The sequence below is a fragment of the Ptychodera flava genome, chromosome 12 (assembly GCF_041260155.1).
Source record: "Ptychodera flava strain L36383 chromosome 12, AS_Pfla_20210202, whole genome shotgun sequence".
NCBI lineage: Eukaryota > Metazoa > Hemichordata > Enteropneusta > Ptychoderidae > Ptychodera > Ptychodera flava.
The window spans coordinates 26,160,533-26,181,596 of NC_091939.1; the positions used below are offsets into that span (position 1 = coordinate 26,160,533).

At 38.2% G+C, this 21,064-nt stretch overlaps 1 protein-coding gene across 1 annotated transcript; it reads right to left on the minus strand.

Annotated features, from left to right (window-relative positions):
• Positions 1 to 8,777: 8,777 nt before the first annotated feature.
• Positions 8,778 to 17,796, minus strand: LOC139146210 (uncharacterized). Its single transcript, XM_070717617.1, has 7 exons — positions 17,742 to 17,796; positions 14,975 to 15,068; positions 13,594 to 13,922; positions 11,242 to 11,359; positions 10,831 to 10,958; positions 10,340 to 10,468; positions 8,778 to 8,870 (listed from the first exon to the last, which is right to left on the minus strand). Exons 1-7 carry the CDS (start codon positions 17,760 to 17,762, stop codon positions 8,778 to 8,780), a joined length of 912 nt encoding a protein of 303 aa, XP_070573718.1. The 5' UTR covers positions 17,763 to 17,796.
• Between the last annotated feature and the right edge of the window lie 3,268 nt (positions 17,797 to 21,064).

The window sequence follows — 21,064 nt, forward strand, 5'->3', positions numbered from 1 at the left end:
GAAGCTGTTGAGGTTCTGGTCTCGTTCTCGAGGAGATACTTAATTTGAAGTAATTCTAGTAGAAGTTTTACTCGGGGCTGGCCGGGGCTGGGCCTGGCGCAGTCCAACTTCCCGGATGGTTAAAAAATAAGCATTGTGTTAGCGATCTGTGTCTACCTTCGGGCAGCGAGAACTGTTTTCATACGCCGTCGTAGCAAGTTTAAAGTGGACCGACCCCGAGTTTCGTGAAAAAGAAATGTGGTCAGGTAAGGAGAAAAATGGAATACGTACGCTCCGTTTATTGCTGACTACTGTTGGGAAGGTATTCCCTTTCCTACGCCCGCCGATATGACTGTATTCAGGCGCTTCGAGCAGCAAAATCCAGGGTCAAACTTCAAGTATTTCAGATCTACGAAAATGATCCCACTCCCCCGTCCGACATAACTGTGTTATATAGTAGCGGAGCCCTGACGGAACGGAAGGCGATCAAATAGCAAATATCTTACTGATAATCGGTGAAGCCCGAAGGTGCCACTTCATACCAATTACTGCGTTAAATCGCCTTCGTAATTCTCGTACTAATCGAAAGAATGAGCGCAGACAGAAGTGTATTTGTCCGGTTTGTAAAAGAGGTTTTAAGTCAACAGAAGAATTAGAATTACATCAGGTGTACTGTGGAACAGACGACGCCCAGCCAGTTTTTCCTAAGGAAGTATGTCAATTCGAAGGACATCGGAAGAAGGTCCCCGCCCCCTACGTTGTTTATGCAGATACTGAAGGCAATTATTGAGAAGGGGACGGCCGACACATTCCAATTTGTCTTTCGTATGTTATGGTGGAACGGGGGGCGAAGGGCGGCCACCCACTCGTTTATGGTAAAAGAACATTCACAGGTCTCTCCTGTGTTACAGATTTCTAAAGGATATGAAAGAACGGGCCTGAGTATTATTCGAAATCGTATTATTGGAAATAATACCGATGAAAGATAGATCTAATTACCAGCGTGACGGATGTGATCCAGTCTGTATTGCATGTGGAGAGCCGGCAGGATACCGAGTAGTGAAGGAGGAGGCGACTTTTTATTGCGAGGGATGTCGCCCGTCGAGAACCATTCCTATCTACTTTCACAACCTCAAGGGATACGATGGTTCTTTTATTTTGAAAAAGTTACATGAAATAGATGAGGGTCCCGGACAAGAGCCAAATTTAATAGCTAAGACGAGCAATGGTGGAATTATGGGTCTCTCGAAAACATTTATTTTTAGTGCCTCAATTGTTGTTGATGGGAAGAGGGAGATAAAGAAACGTTTCTTTTCTATAAAGTTTATGGACAGTGCTCAGTTGATGATGGGGTCATTGGCGAAGTTGGCAAAAACTGTGCCGGAGGATGGGTGGACGGCGGCCCCACTTTCGTACCCGGACATTCAAGAGGCGAAAGGTTTCTTCCGTATGAATATTTAGATCTCCGAGCGATTGGAGAAGAGGAGCTACCACCGAGGGGGGAATTTTATAGCGAATTGACGGAAGAGGGGATTTCAGAATCTGATTATGAGCATGCATTGAAGGTGTGGGATGAAGTGGGATGTAAGACGATTAAAGATTATATGGAATTCTATTGTGAGACGGACGTTCTCCTTCTTGCAAATATATTCGAAAATTTCCGCGACACATGTTTAGAAGCATATAAGTTAGATCCAGCCCACTATATGTCGGCGCCCGGTCTAACATGGGATGCTATGTTACTTTATACAGGTAATAAGTTTGGGCTCATTCAAGATGCTGAGCAGATGAATTTCGTACAGAGGGGAATTCGAGGCGGTATCAGCCAGTGTAATATTCATTATTTACAGACAAATCATCCTGCTTATGCAACAGATGACGCGAAGGGAGCTGGTGGGAATTACGATCTGAGAACCAGTGACCGAAATAAAATATCTCGATGCAAACAATCTCTACGGCTGGGCAATGAGTCAGGCAATGCCTACGGGCGGACTTCATTGATGACGATGGAAGAGTGGGACGAATGGTATGCCCGAGACGGCAGAGCGGCGGAGCAGGGCCGGTTCCGGGGGAGGTGGGGACCTGGTCCACCTTCCACCAAGTTTTCTAGAAGTAGACTTAGAATATCCGGTCGAATTACATGAAGAACACAGCGATTTGCCATTAGCGCCACATCACTATGAATTTCCGAGGCAGGGCACTCGATGATTACAAGTGTGTTGGACAGAGAGAGATACGTCTTACACTACAAGTTGCTGGAATTCTATCTTCGGATGGGAATGAGATTGAAAAAGATTTATCGGGTGCTTGCTTTCGATGAAGCTCCATGTCTTGCAGAATATATTGACTTTAACACTAAAATGAGGGCAAAGGGAAAGACAGATTTCGAAAAGAATTTCTATAAGCTGATGAATAATGCAATGTTCGGTAAGACAATAGAGATGTTCGAAAGTACAGAGACTTTAAATTTGTTTCGGACTGGAACGGTACGGATAGCGGCCGTAAAAAGATTCAGAAGTATAATCCAAAGACGAAACATATAACTTTCATAACTTCCGAAGAGGATGGCGATTCCTGCGACAGTGCCCTACTGGAACTGAAAACGGATGAGCATAGATATGTAAAACCAGTTTTCATCGGCGCCGCAGTACTGGAACTTTCTAAGCTGCTTATGTATGAGACGCATTACAATTACTTTCGGAAGTTCCCTGGAATACGATTAGCCTACATGGATACTGATAGTTTTGTTTACAGTGTGCCGATCCCGATCCGGACGTAACTTTCAATGATATAGTTCGGGAAGATGTGGAAAAGAATGGTGAAGGAGTCGATACTATGATACTAGTGGGATGAGTGGGCCCAACTTTCCGAAGATTAATAAAAAAGTGATAGGTAAATTTAAAGATGAGTTGAATGGTGAACCTATTCTTGATTTTGTCGGCATACGCTCGAAAGTGTATGCTTTTCGAACTCCCGTTTCCGAGACGAAAAAAAATAAAGGGGTGAAAGATGTTTGTGTTAGAAAACATTTGAACTTTGAAGACTATAAGATCTGTTTGAAACTGGAAGGAGCCGGAGCCGGCACAGTTTGTACAGTTTGTACGGAAAAAAGGCTGGAGAAATCCGTAGTGAAAAGCGTAGTAAAATTATGATGGCGCCAAATGATATCAAACGTGTGCAGTTATACGATCTGGACACGGGCGAATGGCTGGCAGAAACATGGCCGATAGGAATGACCTACGGTTTAAAATTGTAAAGACTTTAATCTACTATTTTCAACAGTGACCTGGGCATCACTGATAACATAAACGTGGGCAAATATATTATCATCGCGAGCGTCGTCGGCACCCTTAACTGAGGTGTCTTTCTTCAGAATTTCAAGTTGAATTCCGTCCTTTGTGTTCATTACTCTAAGACCATTTCCATGAAACTCAATATCTTTAAAACTACGCAGATCGATAAACAGACAGAATTGATTCGTAAAATAATCGACTTCATCTATATCAATTTCACACCAATCTTTATCTTCAGCAAAATACCGTCGCACCTCTCGCCAAAATTGTCTTGGTATCATCTTCTGAGCGTACACTTTATTTGCAATGCCTTCGATTGATACAGACACAGATTCAATGCGTGGATTATGGTAAAAGTTCAGTGTCTGCAAACCTAGGATCGATTGATTAGTGAATAGTATCGCGATAACCTCTAATGCTACGTCGTGGTACATTTATATTTTCATTGATAACCGTGTTCGATTCTTTGAATGGGATTGTTCTAAAATAATGTATATGCTCGTAGAGAAAACTTTTCCCACTGTTGTAATAACCAGCAGTTGACCTCGCGAGGTCGGGATCAGTTATTGTTTCGTATTCCATTTGAATGTTTTTTAATTTATAATTGGGGTTATTAGTACTAACGGTATTGACAATTAATTGTAAGACTGGTGCCAACGTAATTTCCCATTCAATATGACTCCCTAACTCTTTTGGATATGCAACCCCATGGCCTGTTATGAGAGGATGAGTCAAACGAATAGCATATTTTGTTTTATACGCGTCAAAAAGTAAAAGATCGTCCCATTTTGAAGACCTGTCGTCATTTGCATCGGCCGCGCCACTTCTCAATTTTCTTAGATTTTCGTTCTGAATTCCGTACAGTGTCATATTTGCTCTCTCCTTTTTATGTTTGAAGAGATCGCGATAACCTTCAAAAAGGTTATATTTATTCAAATTGAAAAGTTCCTGCCCCTCGAATGTGAGTTTCATACGCTCCACCAAATTTTTTGCAACATTTTGTACTACACGGGTATCTTCACCTCCCATTACTTCGAGATCAAAAACCAGGTCGAAAGTATCTGGAACTAGTACTACTCCGCTTTCTAACTTTGGACATCGTATGATAAGTGTCTGGCCTGGATCTGCCTCACTTGGATTATGAGCAATCACATGATGAGTTCTTTCTGACTTCGTTCCCTTCGGTATTCGGTTGTGAAAGTCGGTAATAATGTTCTATCGTACCCCATTTTTCGTGTAATGTATATAGTAGAAGAAAAAAAGAAATTACAGTTGAAAAGAAAATTAAGTTTCACTTCGTGTATATAATGACTTAGAAGAAAAAATCACATCTTTACGTAAATATTTCCGTCTGCCTGAAAGATAAATCGATTGCCTGTGTCGCGAATCAATCGAAGAACCCAATATTCTTGTAGATGTTGGACTTCCATTTCATCATTGTCAATCTCCTGAAAGACGTTTATGAATTCTAGTCGCTTAAAGAAGTTAGTCTTTTGACATTCCTTCACGAAAGCTAATATGTTATGATACAGATTATCATCTTTGAGTCGGACACCTGGATTTGCTCGAAGGATATGGCGATTTACCCGCCGAAGTTTGCACCATTCCAATTCGACAGAGAAACCAAACAGGTCTTTATTTTTAGAAAGAAACTTTGCAATATTCTTTTCACCAAACATGCGGGGTCATATATTAATACATAATTTTATTTATAATGACTAATGTTAATCCAGTTAAAAATATCCATAGCTGTTCTCCAACAAATCCGACCACCGATCCTGCTGTTTTTAATAGAAAACTGACAAGGGAACCGATTAAACCTGGTATTGCAGCAGCACTTTTTGCGGCCAATGTTTTTAACCATTCGCCAAATTGCTTTACAATTTCTTTCGCTTTTGTATATACTTTGGGCGGACCTGAACCTCCTGTGTTTGCTCCAGTTCCTGCTCCCCCTCCTCCTACTTTAGTCACAGCCAGGGCAATTGTTGATATTGTCATTCCAAGGGCAGTCAGTATTGCAGCTATTGTAATACCATTTCGTTTAAATAACTCTGTCAGCTTCAGTCTGAGTGATAATTCTGGATCGGAAATTACATCACGAAGAGACCTAGTCGTAGCCAGACTTTCACGTGCCTCACTAATCTTACCATTTTCGTATTCAATTCGATTGTCAATTTTAGCTTCTCTTGTTATAAGTTCAGCTAGTAGTTTCTCGGCTTTTTCTTTTCCTTGGGTGTGATCTTTAGGAATTTCCTTTAACTGTTTTTCAACTTCTCTTTTCTCTAGCCTTATTTTAACTTTTTCATTGTTAAGGTCGCTAATACGCATATTCGCAATCCTTAATTCATCATTAATAGCTCTATATTCTGGGTTTAGATTGTTCCATTGTTCGATTTTATTTTCAAAAGCTTGTATTTTATCTGCATTACCAGAAGCATCTTGTCGTAAGAATGTCAGTTCATCTTTGTATACACCCATGTCTTCTGGCGTCATCTTCTCAGCCGGTATTTTATCATTTTTCACATCTTCAGAATACAATGTTGAACTAACAAATTCGGGCTCTGCGCTGCCTCCCTCAAACTGTATACTTTACTTACAAATTCATATCCTCCCGCTTCTTTTTTTACTGTCTCGAGTGATCTAAATCCACGTCCTGATAGTTTTGATAGCCTGAGGTTTTTATAATACAGCTTTCCATCCTTAATATTTGCATTAAAAATCAATTCAATTCGTGCTGCTTCATCAGTAATATTATTCTCATCTAAGAATTGTTCAGCCATTTGTATTCAATTTTACTCTCTGTCCAGTCACACGATCTACCTGCGGGCTCCGCGCGCTTGAGCTAGCAAGGAAAGGATCAGCTTCTGCAAGGGCATTATCTTCTATATAGAATGTTTCAGGAGTAGCGTCATCATCATTTAAATTTGCATCATCGAAATCCTGGAGTGGTATATCTTCTCCTCCTTCTGCCATATTGTCTTTCTATATTACTACAATTATTTTTTATCATCCTTACATATACAGTAAAAAATGCACATCTCAGTTGTTGAAAGCGTTGAACAATTGGCCGACTATATCGAAAGAACTAGCGCTGCATATCGACGAAGTTACAAATTAATGGGTCGAATTGATATGGCTCTCAATATTACTAAGGGAATTCTTGTAAGTTCTGCTGTCATAGCAGCAATTCCGACAGTTCCAGTTCTTTTAGCTTAACTCCTATACCAGTGTTATTATTGATGTGATACAAGGAAAAACGGAGTATCAAAGAGACGAGAGAAATATAAACATTATTACGTGCAATATAAACAGCTGCTTACACAAATACAAGAAAAAGGTGCAACAACAGAAAACGGGTCAGAACTTATTCAGGACATATTTCATCAGGCACTAGAAATTCAAAAACAAGAAGGATTTAGTCCACCTCTGGAAAGATACCTAAGACATTATGGATTGAATGGATATGAAAGAGTTACTAGATTCAGAAAAAATTCACAGAAACCTATCGGAACGATTTTTCTGAAAACTGTAGAATGACAGACATTGAACATGACATCACAAGTTACTAAGCAACTGGAACGGTATTGCAAAATTCCTGGAAAGCCCCTGCTGAAAACGTCCCGATAGGGGTATTGCACAACAGTGTTCTGATAGGGGTATTGCGCAACATCCCTATGGTTCCGCTCGTTCCGACGACTCCAAACATAGTGAAAAGGGAACAGCCAGCAGATAAAATTCACATCCAGAAACGAGACCCGCACCTTCGGAACCGTAACCGAAGGGTTGCCTTTGTAAGAGCAGACCGGCTCTGGTACGGCTCAGTCAGAATCTATCTAACAAATGAGAGAGAGAATAGAATGTCGTTCCGTTTTGATAGTGGGGGTGAGTCATAGCACATTGCGCAAGTCCAGGCCTGACTCAGCAGGGAATTTCCCCGCTTAGTTCAGGACAATGCACTGCTGCGCAAGCTGCCAGCTGTTGCGCGTGTGTGAGTTCGTATATAGGTCAGGGTCATACTTTAGTTACATGGATGGTTAATTTTTCCTTCGCTTCATGTAGATAAATGAATAAAATGGGGTGTAAAATTCTTACTCTATCCCAGTTGACCACCTTTTCTTACTACTTGTAGGACTTAAAACATTTAAGTGCAATACTGTGGCTATTCTAGATCTGAATGCCATTTCAAATGATAATTTCATAGCACACACATAGAGCACATAGTATGAATACTTAACTTGAATTTTTAGAAAGAAGTACAGTGGAACCCGTTGTGAAACTAGACTTTCAAAATATTTAGCATAAGTAATTCTAGTCATTTCCCTCAAGCTGCACTAGCAGATACAGTAGTGTGAGGGCGCTCCGGGCAAACAATTGACACGGTGAGAAATGTCTTTTTAGGGATAAATCAAGCAAGTGTTTCAGGTCATAAATATACTTCTTATTTAACGGTATAAACTAAATAACTTCCGTGAATTGAAAATGTGATATGTGTTTGATTGAATTGGTTGACATACATATTCTATAAAGTCCTGTGGAAATCAAGAGATTTAGAAGAATAGTATAAACAAATATAATTACATTTCAGAACCTCACAAAAACTCAACACCGTCACTGTTTATAACCGTGTTAATTATATTGATGTAATGATCAAAGATCGAGATAAAACTTAGAATGGTATATAATAGGACACTGCATGAAAACGCAATAATACAGATAAATTCACATTAATGAGTCGACTGTATTATTGAATAATACACGTGAATTCACATGAATCCACATGAATACAGGCTTGCTGAATACAAGCGATGGATTATTGACTGTATTCATCTGTATATGCACTCTTCAGCTAAAATACAGGCAATAATCCATCAAAATACAATGAGTATTATTGGGTTTTCATGCAGTGGGACTGTTTCACTGTGCGTAAAATATATTCGCAACATGTTACATATTGTAGTTCTGAGCTATCGAATACGTCATTTTCAAGCAATTTCTATGTCACGAGACAACTTGTTTGTTTACACTGAAAACTGGAAAAGTTCCTTATTGTATTTATACAATCGCGATGTTCTGTGCTATGCCCGTTTCTAATAGAGGTATATAATGATAAATTTCGCTTATTTTATTTATAATTGTATATATTTGTAGTTCCGTGCAAAAACTCTTTTAGTCACATTTCACTTAATCGGTTAAGTACTTTAATTTTCTTTCTATGGATTTATAAATGTTTTAAGGAAATAAGGCAAGTGAGTCAATTAGGAGTCAAAAGTCACTGAAAATGGAACAAAGTGATTGATCGGGAATTAAACAAAATATCTGAAACTCTTTTACATGAAAAGAATTTACGATTAAAGAAACAAAAACCTCATGTGGGAGTAACTGTGACACATTAACATGATATTGTAAAGACATTATTTAGTAAAGTAATTTGCAGATGTTTTGCACGAGGAATCATCTCAAATGACTGAAGCTTTTACGAATTCCTCTGAAAAACTATTTTCAGAGTTATTGAAGACCAACTGCATACTTGTCTTCAGCGAATGTCGTCAGGTGGTTACACAAGCACACAGTTGTTGTGATATTTGATTCTGGCGATACCTAGGAATACAATAATAGAACTAACGTGAGACACAATGTGATCAAGTACAAAAATATAACACAGGAAAGACACGCGTTTGTTATACCCGGGCCTTTTAGGATTATATAATTGTTCCCATGATTCCTCGATTCCACATTTAACCACTTTACCTTTTCTTTTAAGATCCTGTAAACATGTGTTTATTCATTTGTGGAAAATCTATGCCATTTAGTGTTAGTTTTCGACGATAAAGTATGACATTGTTGACAAATTTAATATCTCATAGCCAAATAAGCTATAAAGTCTTGGCCACGTTATTATGTGTTGCCGAGAAAATCCAATAACTATTTTGGATCTATAGTACCCATTGTAGGCGTGTCATGACTGTAGACAGTTACTAGTTTTAACCAAGCCGGCTTTTTAACGATTATAAATTTTAACATTTTGGTCGGTAAATCGGGAGCGTCAGCAGCCTCTGCTGCTAATTGGCCGGGCAACGACCTGCTTAGTTTTGAACAATTAGGCTATCTCCAATCCCTGTTCACACTTCATGAGCAAAGAACAGTGCACACCTTGCATCCATCGGTATTCCAAAGGGCGCTTCCTTCATCGAGGTAGTTGCATTTGATTTGCTTCAAAGTCATCGAGAAGGTAACCTCCACTTCTACAATGAATGAACAAAGCAACCCGAATGATTGTGAGAGAGAGAGAGAGAGAGAGAGAGAGAGAGAGAGAGAGAGAGAGAGAGAGAGAGAGAGAGAGAGAGAGAGAGATTGTTGGTTAATCAGAAAGTTGTGTGGTTCTCTTGTATTACCTAGAGACGTTCCGTTTTATGTGTGCTCGTGAGTTGTGTGGTCTCTTATTTGGGAGAGCGAAGTTTAATAAGTTATTTCGACTGACTGAAAGTGATGGTCTTTGGCTGTCAGACCCTAGGTTTCTGAAAAGCTGAATAATTATTGTAGGTATGTACCATACTGTTGACTGAAGAGGAAGCGACTGCGTTTTGCGAGGCGATGTGGGTGTAATGTTCACAGCAGACGTCATGTACGTTGCAATCGTTGGTATATACGTGGCCTGATCGACATATATATGGTCTATCTGCTATGTGGGTCGGTATAGGGCCATACATGATGACGCTGTCAATACACATCGTTCCACTTCCGGGCCTTCATTTGAAACTTTTGAAATTTTTGGTAATAAATATTGCTAAAGTAATGCTGATTTTGTTTCAAGTAAAGTCCCTGGGAGCACGCCTGGAGCCTCTCAACGCCACAAAAGTGCTGATTCTGACTTGTGTCATCGCAATATGCAGGGCATGTCTGCCAATTATGTTGAACATGTATGCATGTAGTATACGAAATATCACGTAAGGAACTTATTGCAACTTACTCGACACAAGAGTAAAGGTCACATAATAATCTCCAGTCATCATAAAGTATTGCTTAGGAATGAAGATACTGGAGTGTTCTCTATCAAAACGGACCTCTACAGAAAATTGGTAGCCACGGTACTCCTCCGAATAGTCCACTTCCTCTTTGAAAACATACGCTGAAGTGTTTCCGTAGAGAATGTCTGAATTTTCAAACCAGATTATTGTTGCATAGAATAGCCTCTTTATCTGTCGAGTCAGAATAAAGATTAAGACCTTTAATTAACTTGTCAAGTATATAAATACGCAAGTAATGAATCCGAGTCAAAAAGTTATAAACTTGTCCACACACAAACAATACCTGTTTATTGGAAGTCTTCAGAACGCTTGAAAGTTACACAAAATTTTTTAAATAAATCATTTTCATTCGTTTCCCAAGTGCCGTCATAAAACACACCCAAATTGTCGAAACTATAATAAACTAGTTGTAGATAGTTAGTAGATCAAGTAGCTTTTAACAGCCATCAACTGTGATGATTAACTGAACTGTATATTGTTGCAGGACGTATCCTTTGTAAATAGAAGAAACTTACGTACTAAATTCAGCTTACCGGAATGTTCATGCCAAAGAAAGTGACGTCATTAATCACGTGGTAAACACCAGTCACCAGGGCAAACGTTTCCTGTGGGGGAGGATCACTTGCGAAGGAAATGCAAATATCTTCATTTGTTTCTTTCGCTTGAATATTTGGTAAGAATAGTTAATGGAAAAAAGTACATTAATTGAGTGCAGCTCTTAAGACATGCAAAATTACAACCAGTTGAAATTTTTACAATCACAGTTAATAGAGTATGCTATCTGGAGTTGAAATGGTAGATATGCCAGGCAAATTCAAGGGTTCGATATAACGTGTATTGAAAACAGACCTATTATGTGATAGATATGTTTATGTTTCTGCTTCATTTTAATTTTATTTGATCACCACCTGGAAAATGGTATGCATCCCAGCACAGAAACTCACCTTCAATTTCACGGCCATTTCTGTCAGTGAAAGACAATGAAAGCACATTGTCTGCTGAAATGATGTAGGTATTGTTTTCAATTTTCATTTGCATAGATCGTCTATTGAATCGTGTGGCCTTGAAGAAAAAATAATGTAATATAAATAAGATTAACTTTCATCAACGTGATCATGTTAGAGAAAGTGCCCGTGTATTTTACAAAAAAACAGATGTATGTCACTATGAAGACATTGTAAGATAGTGCGAGATGGCGCGAGAATTTAGTTAGAAATTTTCATCTTTTTTTCTCGTTATACGGGAGAACAGCTGGAGAATTAACTTTTCTCGCCAACAGAATAGAAAATTCATCTGCGAGAAATGCACTTGTCGTCATGACCCTACCAGAATTGTAGTTTCTCGCAATTGATGTGTGCGAGAAATGGAAGTCGCACGCCTATTCTGAATTGTATTCTCGCAGTTTAAAAGCGAGAAAAAAAAACAATTCTCACAATCCTTGCTGCTGTGAGTGTGAGATCGATAGTGTGGCATAAATCGATACACTCTGTGTAACTTGAAAGCATTATGTGAAATGAGCGGTTGGTGTGATACAAAATATATCAAACGAGTATGATAAATCTCATTGTCGGACCTCGAAGGTTTGAGATGCTATTATTCTCGTAGATTCATTGCGATTAATAGCAGACAGTTGCCAAATTCCTGAAAATAGATTGTAAGACTGTCATAAAAATGAATTAGTGTGAAGCATATTCATTTATAATTTGTTTAATATACACGGTATGAGTGTTTACATTCTATTGAAAATGAATATCATCTAGGACGAAATATGATGGTCAAGGACATGGACACAATCAACGGGAGAACATTTTTCAAGATAAGATACATGGAAATTGCCGACCCTCTCCAAATCGCGTCGGGTTCATAAGCATCACCTGTTACAAGGGGAAGTTATCACATCACTGTGACTGACCCGTACTAATTGTGCCGAATTAGGTATTCAACAGCATTTTGGTTGAAATTCAAAACAAATAGCACGTCTAGTTTTCTAGAAAATTACAAAGTTAGGCATCGTGGGCATCTCAGAGAATAATTCTCCAAAAGTTCAAGGGACATATTTGTAAAGTTCTATCTCTCAGCAAATTGAATGACTGTTAGAGGAAAACTAAAGACTATTATCTCATATAAAACCATTCACTTTGTTTTCCTAACCGCCTGAGCAAAACATGTTATAAAAGCATAAAATTGTTATTAATAATATTTAAACAGTACCTTTGATATGATGTCCTTGAAAATACAAATTTTCTAATATAATTTCCAATGAATAATTGATGTCAATGTTTCACCCAAATTGGCCAAGGAGAGCAAATTTATTCTATGAGTGTTCAAAAGACCACTAAACACTATAGTTGCACCGTTCCTTTATAAGGGACGGGCACATAGAAAATTTATCGAATGTCACGCCCCTCTGACACGCTGCCATTCCGGTAAAAATAGTACCATCCCTCTCTGAGGACCGCTTGTGGATATTTACTCTAGTTTTTGAATGACTTTGCTCGCACATAATGAGTGGTAGTCAGTGTGTTTAGTTGTTCACACTTTATCATAACTCATGTACCGTGTTCAATGATCACACTCACAATTGCGGCAAGTTATTTTGGTTGTCGAACTGCCTTGAAGTCCCCGCATTTTAATAGTCTCAGAAGTGAAGTGCATGTCCTACCAACGACGTTTGCCTACTTGTCTGTCTGTCTGTCCGTTAGCCTGTTTGTCTATCAATCTATCTGTAGGTGCATTTGTAATTTGCATCACTGAAAATTAGCAATCTCTGAAACAACTGACGGATTTAAGAGAAATGAGAACATATATTATGTATCTGTATTTTGATGTGTGAGTGAAACTGATTAGGCTTTGGTAACTCCCGCCGGCACCTCCATGAAGTAATGGCAGATGAAAATCTTTCAAGAATAATAGTTGTCTGCTCAGAGGGACTTCAATGCTATTCCCCTTTTGTATGAAAGGAACGTAATGAATAGTGAAAATTGTTGTGTACGCGGTTACGTTTTCATGTTGTAATCCATTCAGTGGATGATATTTTCGGCGGCACACTTACTAGTTTTTGTATCAGAGTAGTGTCCAATTTGTTTAAGAGAAAGGGCTTGTTATTTTGACTACTCGAAACAAGTAATTAGTCCGATGACCATGCTGTTTTTCTCTCATTTTGGTCGGCAACATATTATTCTATGTAAAAATATAAACAAATATATTTGATAAAGTTGTCTCTCAGTCAACGTTAACGAATTTATGTCCAATTTCTTTTGTTGAGCAGAAGAAATATAACTTGAAAGTATACTTACTATTCTGTTAATGGCTTCATCATCTAAAGACTGATTGGAGAATATTTTCTTTGCTGGTGGAATGACAAACCCGTCGCCATCTCCGAGTGCAATGGTGGCGTTTGTCACTTTCTCTGCAGAGTCACTCTCCAAGTTCAAATTAATGTAAGGTGTATCCAATACGACTTGACCGCTTCCTGGTTTAGTATTTCGCAGAACAAAGCTAGAGAGTCTGTTAGTGGATTGTAGAATGGTTTTAATTGGCAATTCTTCACCAATAACACTAGTTTTGTTCATCGCTTTGACTGCCAAGAAAGCTGTAATTCCCTCATGCATGTCCTCTAGAATCTCTGTAACGTAGAGGTGAGTTAAACTTGTTATTTCGTTCAAACACAAGATGGCATTGAACACAAACTATAACTTTTTAGCAATACTTATTTAAATTCGTAACTTATATAATCCACGCTTAGTACCGTTTTAAGCGATTTATTCTATTACCTCTGCGATATCACCACGAATTCAAACTTTCTCCGTTTGAAATTAGCGATATATTTAAATGGGCCTGTACAGTAAAATTAAATAGAAAAGGATACCCATCTTCTTGCCTTAATATGGAAACAAGTAATTTGAATTTTTGTGCTGAGGAATGTTTTAGCATATCGATGATGTAGAATTATGCTTTTTGAACACAGCTGATCTAGAGTGTAGTATTATTGTTTGAACATGTTAATTTTACACGAGGAGTAGTAAAAAGTTAGTATTAGTTTTTAAACGCTATTAACTAACTTTTAGTAATTTTCCCTGTTTTGGATTAAAGTAGGTAGTATCAAGTTTTGTTTCACTCCTGGAAGCAGGTGGAAACTGCTTTTTAAGCTTGTCGACGCAGCGTGCATAGGTTTAGAGTGCACTCATATTTTTGAACGTTTAAATGTAGTCTGCACTTGAATTAACTTGAATTAACTAAAATGCAAACGAGATATGTAGAAGCTAGATTTGCAGGCTAAATACTGTTTATTTAACATGGATTCAGGGAGTAGAGTACACAATTATGGTTTACAAACAAACATACTTACATGTAGTAAAAAGTCACCAAACAATACAGTAACTTGCCCTTTCAAGTTAAGCAAACTTTCTATAAACAAGAACTTTTATAAGGATAACTGCATAGCTTTTTCTGTGGTATTTATTCAATGCCAGATTTCTTCATTGCTGATAATATGAAAAAGAAGCTAATATTCACACTTATTCTATTTTTAAACGTCATAGTCATGTCTACGCATTTTCATGTTGAAAAAGATATAAATATATGGCTATTGGAACCATATGACAACGGGATACTTCTGTGAATATGTTTGCTGTTTTTGTGTTTGTCAAAAACTAATGATATGGTTAATTTACCAACCCTCTGCCATGGCTTGACTTTCTTCTGGTGATGAGAAAGGTATTTTGTCAAGGTTGGAGATTATGGCGGGAAATTCACCAAACCTTTCGATAATCTGTCAGAATATAAACGATGTATATAGAATCTGTTACCAAATACTTCGTTTAAATGGATAATGTACTCTGTTTTCATCCCTTATTAATAATCTTTACGGCCCTGATACGGCTATTGCGACCCGAGGTCGTACGGCGGAAGGGCCCGTACGACGTACCACCAAGGGCCGCAAAAGCCGTATCAGGGCCGTAAAGGTTTGTTGACAACCAATGATATAGTTAATTTACCAACCCTCTGCCATGGCTTGACTTTCTTTTAGTGACGAGAAAGGTATTTTGTCAAGGATGGAGATACCTTATGGAATGATAAATATGTAGTTCACATACTATTCAACATTGTTTAGGCTATAGAAATGCATGTGATATAAAAAATTCATCGCCATTTGTGTCAATTTTTTAAGAAGTGCGATGGCCGCTTCCCGTCGCGGACTGACATATATAATGACGTCATTTGTTTACCTGCAGAATTCTAGAACGCGCAGAGCAAAATGCGTACTAGTACGTGACCAACAGAGATGCAGGCTGAAATGGAGGTGTCAGAAGGACAAAAGCGTGATGTCAATTTATTGTAAATTAAACTTAAAAGGCTTAAACTTAGTGGACACAGGATTTCACTAGAATTTAGAAAGATAAGCCGATGTTATGGCGCGGCTCCACTGTCGCCACGCGCCTCTACGATCTAAGCAAGCAGAGGTTTTCCTAATCACGCGCTGGCTTTGTGTACGAACGGAACGTTTGCGGATAGCAACGCGGGTAGTAACTAGAATCAAGGTAGTTCAGAAATAATCTTTATCATATACCTAGATTCACGTACCCATGTAAACCTATGGGAAAAGGCGCTCTTACAAGTGTGTAATAAGTTGCCGTATCACGCCCAGGCACACCCTGCCCAAATAAGGTAGTGTGCGCGCTTTTTCGAACTTTTTCGTCGTCGTTGCTACGCGCGTTGCTATCCACGTACATTCCCTTCGAAAGCACGTACGTCAGCGCGAGATTCGAACCCGTTTCTCTGCGCTTCGCTCGTAGTTTTGAAGTAAATTGTTGACAGTTCGAATCTTATTCCGATCAAAATTGGTTTAAAACAAGTGCTTGATAGTCTCCTCTCAATGTTTTGCTGAGAAAGTGTAATTTAACGAGCAGGATCATCTACTCATATCACGGTGACATTGGCGTTCGCATAGAACAAGCTCGTGACGCGTTCCACAACAGAACAAATGACAACATCGTACATAATCCGCAAAGTTGCGTGGCTCATGTTTTTGTTTATTTACGCCCATAACTTTAGCAAAATTTTATTGATAAATACTGAAACATATCACAACCGTTCAATAAGGTATATGATAAAACCTTTACGGCCCAGATACGGGTTTTGCGGACCTCGGTCGTACGGCATACGGGCCCTCGCACGCTCGGGCCCTTCCGCCGTACACCCTCGGTCCGCAAAACCCGTATCAGGGCCGTAATAATCTTTACGGCCCTGATACGGCTTTTGCGGCCCGAGGTCGTACGGCGGAAGGGCGTTAGCGTGCGAGGGCCCGTAGGCCATACGACCAAGGGCCGCAAAAGCCGTATCAGGGCCGTAAAGGTTTTATCATATACCTTATGGAATGATAAATATGTAGTTTACATAATATTCAACATTGTTTCGGCGATAAAAATAAGCGCGATATCAAAAATTCTCCGCCATTTGTGTCAATTTTTCATAAATGCGACGGCCGCTTCCCGTCGCGGATTGATATGCATAATGACGTCATTTGTTTACCTGCAGAATTCTAAAACGCGCAAAGCAACGTGCGTACTGGTAGGTGACCAACAGAGATCCAGGCGGAAATCGAGGTGTAAGAGGGACAAAAGAGTGATGTCAATTTATGTAATTTAAACTGAACGGGCACGCACTTAGTACACACAGGATTTCACTTGAATTAGAAATAAAAGCCGATGTCATCTGCGCGGCTACACTGTCGTCACACGCAACTACGATCTGAGCGAGCAGACGTTTTCCTGATCTCGCGCTGGCTTTGTGTACGAATGGAACGTTTGCGGATAGCAACGCGCGTAGTAACCAGAATCGAGGTAGTTAAGAAATGCACGCGATTGCCCATATTTGGGTATCGGGCCGGGTGTGATACGTAAAAAAAATGCACGGATCTGAGGGCGCTTCTTCCCATAGCTTTACACAGGCACGTGAATGTAGGTATATAATAAACACAGTAATGACACGCCAGTTTGTGAATTCTCAACAAATACAACATTTCTCTTGGATAAACAATACATAGACCAAAATAACTCAGGTTCAAATCCAGTTTGTTGATCGTCGAAACCAAAATGTTATTCACAATTGCTGAATATGCTACTTCAACTGAATTGACGATCAAACATGCTCTCAAAATGTGCATCATGTTGTTGTTGCTGCTAGTTGTTTGGCAAACTTCTCAACTGTTCAATTGCTATAATTGGCTATATGCTTTCCTGGAGCCCTTGCTATAGGTTATAGTTTTAACCGAATTATCTTATTTTCATCAGGACGCTACTGACGGATAGGCAGAAGATAATTTCTGTATTTAGCAATAATGACATTTTGGAATAGAGGAAGATTTATACGGTCAAATACTAGACGCTGAGTTGATGATAAGCTAAATGATAAGATAAGCACAATTTCTTTATACTTTACGAACCTGTGATAATGACATATTCATATCTGTTCCATTTGAAGTCTGGAATAGTGTTTCCACCTTTCTATTGATGTTTCGGAAAAATACATGAATCTTATTACTTAAACAACGTATACCATTTTTTAAATAATGTATGAATGGAAGTTATATACATTGTAACTCAATATTCTTCATTCTTTTTAATGTTTTGGAAAAATCAACAGCTTTGTGGAGACTATACATGTTTACTTATATTGTTTGTTATGTCACGATCATGTTGAGAGAGAATAGACAAGTCGATGCAATTAACTAGATTGTCTTGACTTCAAGAGACTGTGTGACGCCTTAAAATGTGAATAAATCAAACGTTACCACTACGAGGACCACTCTTCGTTGCTTTTCCATCAACATTCAGCCATATTTAATTTTAGGAAACTGCTTTAGTAGTAAGAAGGCTCGATAAAATCTTGAGACTACATTAGAGGAAGAATATATATATATATATATATATATATATATATATATATATATATATATTTATATATTTATATATTTATATATATATACCTTACCCTTTATTGACTCTTGATTGTACTAAGATGTACAGGTGTAAAAATGGAGGGGAAAATATGTACACACAAACATTATTTTTATGTTCAACATATTTTCTGTTGTGACACGCTAATCAGAAAATTGTAATTCTTTCTATAGCCAAGGACAGTAACCACGAAAACAAATACACGTGTGTATGATTTATTTGTCTTTCACAACAAGGTTTAGAAAATAACATTTATTTAATGTAGGGTTGATATTGCGTGCAGACAAATAAGAAATATTCAATCTCAGTGTTTCATGGCTATTTGAAGCACTGTTGATATTTGATGATATAGTTTGGTTTTGTTTTAATTTGATAACATTGAGAACTAGGAGGGAAAAGGAAATTTTAAACAGGAAGTCTGCTTCAAGATATACAGTGAAGATTCATTCAGTAATGCATGGAGGAATATTAAAAAAATCTCAATATTCTTCGCTTTTCAGGAAATAATGAATTGACACATGCAGTGACATGTTACCCGTTTGATGTAATTTATATTCAACATGTGGTTAAGCAACAACTAAAATGACGGAAGGTCCTCGCTGAAATAAAACTCACTTTTGTTTCCTTAATGCTGTATCACCAAATGTGATTCTATAAAGATACTCTATACGTACACAGAGCAAGCAGTCGAGGAACATGATGATATTACACCAAACAGTACTTTAGCTGCACGTTTCCACTAATTTCGATCAATTTTCTTTGAACGTTAATATCATGAGTCATATTGTAAGAAATGGGTCAATTTAAACATTGTTTATAAGCCAAAATACACGCTATAAATTAACAGTCAGGCATTTTTATTTGTTCGAAGTAATAGCACGACATTACCTTTCACTGTTACAGTGAAGAAGCAACTAACACCATGGTCAATGATGTCATAAGTAACATTAGTATCGCCGACGCCAAAGTAACTTCCCGGCTCATGGCTTCCTTTCGGGTGGGGGCAATTTGCATGGTGAAAAGTTTCGGCTAACCATGATACCTTTGCTGTTTGGTTTAAAAAATCGACATATGTCTCAATGTTTTCTGGGCAGGACATAAGAGAACCGTACTGACCTGAAGATGAAAATACGAACAAGGAAATATGTTTGTTAGTTCGCTAATCATGGCTATCACAGAGTTCATGTCATTGTGCAATGATTTGACGCCCTGCTAATCTACAGATTATGCTTCATCATTTTTACGGAAATAAGGTAAAAATGATAAAACACTTAGAGTGGGACACTTTTGTGTATCTGGTATTTTCTGCAAAGTCAAAGTCTCAGTTTTGTCTTCGTCTTTTTCTGTTTTTCTCAATATAATTGAGTCAAGAAACTTATATAATTTCAAAAGATAAGGTAGAAAAGGCGGGAATTATTTTTCAGATCTCTAAATTGAGAATTATGAGAAAAAACATAAAAGATTATCTTTGAAAACGTATATTGAAACAAAGAAAAATTAAAGCCAAAATATGATACGCACTATTGCAGCAATATGATAGCTCTTGATTAATCTCTTCAGAGGAGTTAGCGCATTTGATACTGACATCTTCCCAGTGAGCACAGTTATTTAAACCCCAATCAAGGTGATAACACTGATCAAGGTAGTGTTCCGTTCCAGTACAAAAGACATCGTCAAGCCATATAGTGCCGTTGCCTGTGCCGAAGGGGTTACCGATGACATGCGTAGTAATACAACTGCACGTATCAACAATAGGGGAGAGAAGCATATGTAAGTTATACCTACGTTTAGTCATACCATTTTGGCGGTAACTGGATCTGAGTTTCAGCTCTGAAATTTTTGTATCGTTCCGACAGTTTGAGATTAATTCTCACGGTATATTTAAGAGATTTTGTTTGCCAGCATTGATTTTGTATAATTTCTGCTGTCAAAGAATGGTTAAATCATATATATGTGCCAAAGGTATAAAATGATATTGTCTTTACCATTAATGCGCCTTCAGGAAACAGGTTGGCTTCAAGAAAAACAAAATTTGACAGAATCACGGCTGAATCTTGACACTTTCCCGGTCATACAGTAGGCAACATTATATCGACAAGTTGCACATAGGACAGGACCGTTTGCCCTGACAATTCCACATTGCCGTGTTACTCAAAGGTTATATTAAAAGCATGGTCAAATCACACCCCTAGTGCCGTGTTAAAGGTACTACCACATCATACAACGTTGATAATATTGGAGCGATTATTTTGTTTGTCATTGGAACATTTTGTACAAAGTTATTATATAATGGGAGGTATGAATCGCATGCGATGATATTGGACACCATAGAATTTGAAAGGTTGGGGTAAAAAATAATTTCTTTTCTTTCGATGGACATGGTAAAACGATGTCATGGTCATTTTCACATCCAATTGAATTCAAAAGTTTATAAAATCCACTAAACCGATAGTTTTGGGCCAATTTTCACATGAAAAGAATTTCTTTACAAATGCGGCCTTTTGTACAAAGTTACCATGTTAAGTCAGATACAGAGAATGATATAGAATCGATGGTATCATAGGGTAAGCGTGTCTGTGGCTGTTGATTGCGCATTATAACCTGTATGGCATAGTGGAAGTGACATGGTACTCTGATATTTTCCAAAGTTTCCTGTCCATTTTTTATTTCACTGTCTATGGTTCGAGAGGGGAACACGTCGACAAATGATTGCACCAGGTCGGAGAGTCCATTATTGTTCATCTATATTCCAGCACGGTCCCTCCGTGATTCCAGCTTATATCCCACAGCAGAAATTGTTTGTATCTGT

Excerpts from the sequence above, each read along its gene's own strand:
- LOC139146210 (XM_070717617.1), bottom strand. The coding sequence starts at position 17,762 with ATGAATATGTCATTATCACAG. Across the intron at positions 15,069-17,741 it reads TGAATATGTCATTATCACAG|ATTATCGAAAGGTTTGGTGA; the intron begins GTTCGTAAAGTA and ends ATATTCTGACAG. Across the intron at positions 8,871-10,339 it reads ACCGTGGCTACCAATTTTCT|GTATCGCCAGAATCAAATAT; the intron begins GTAGAGGTCCGT and ends TTGTATTCCTAG.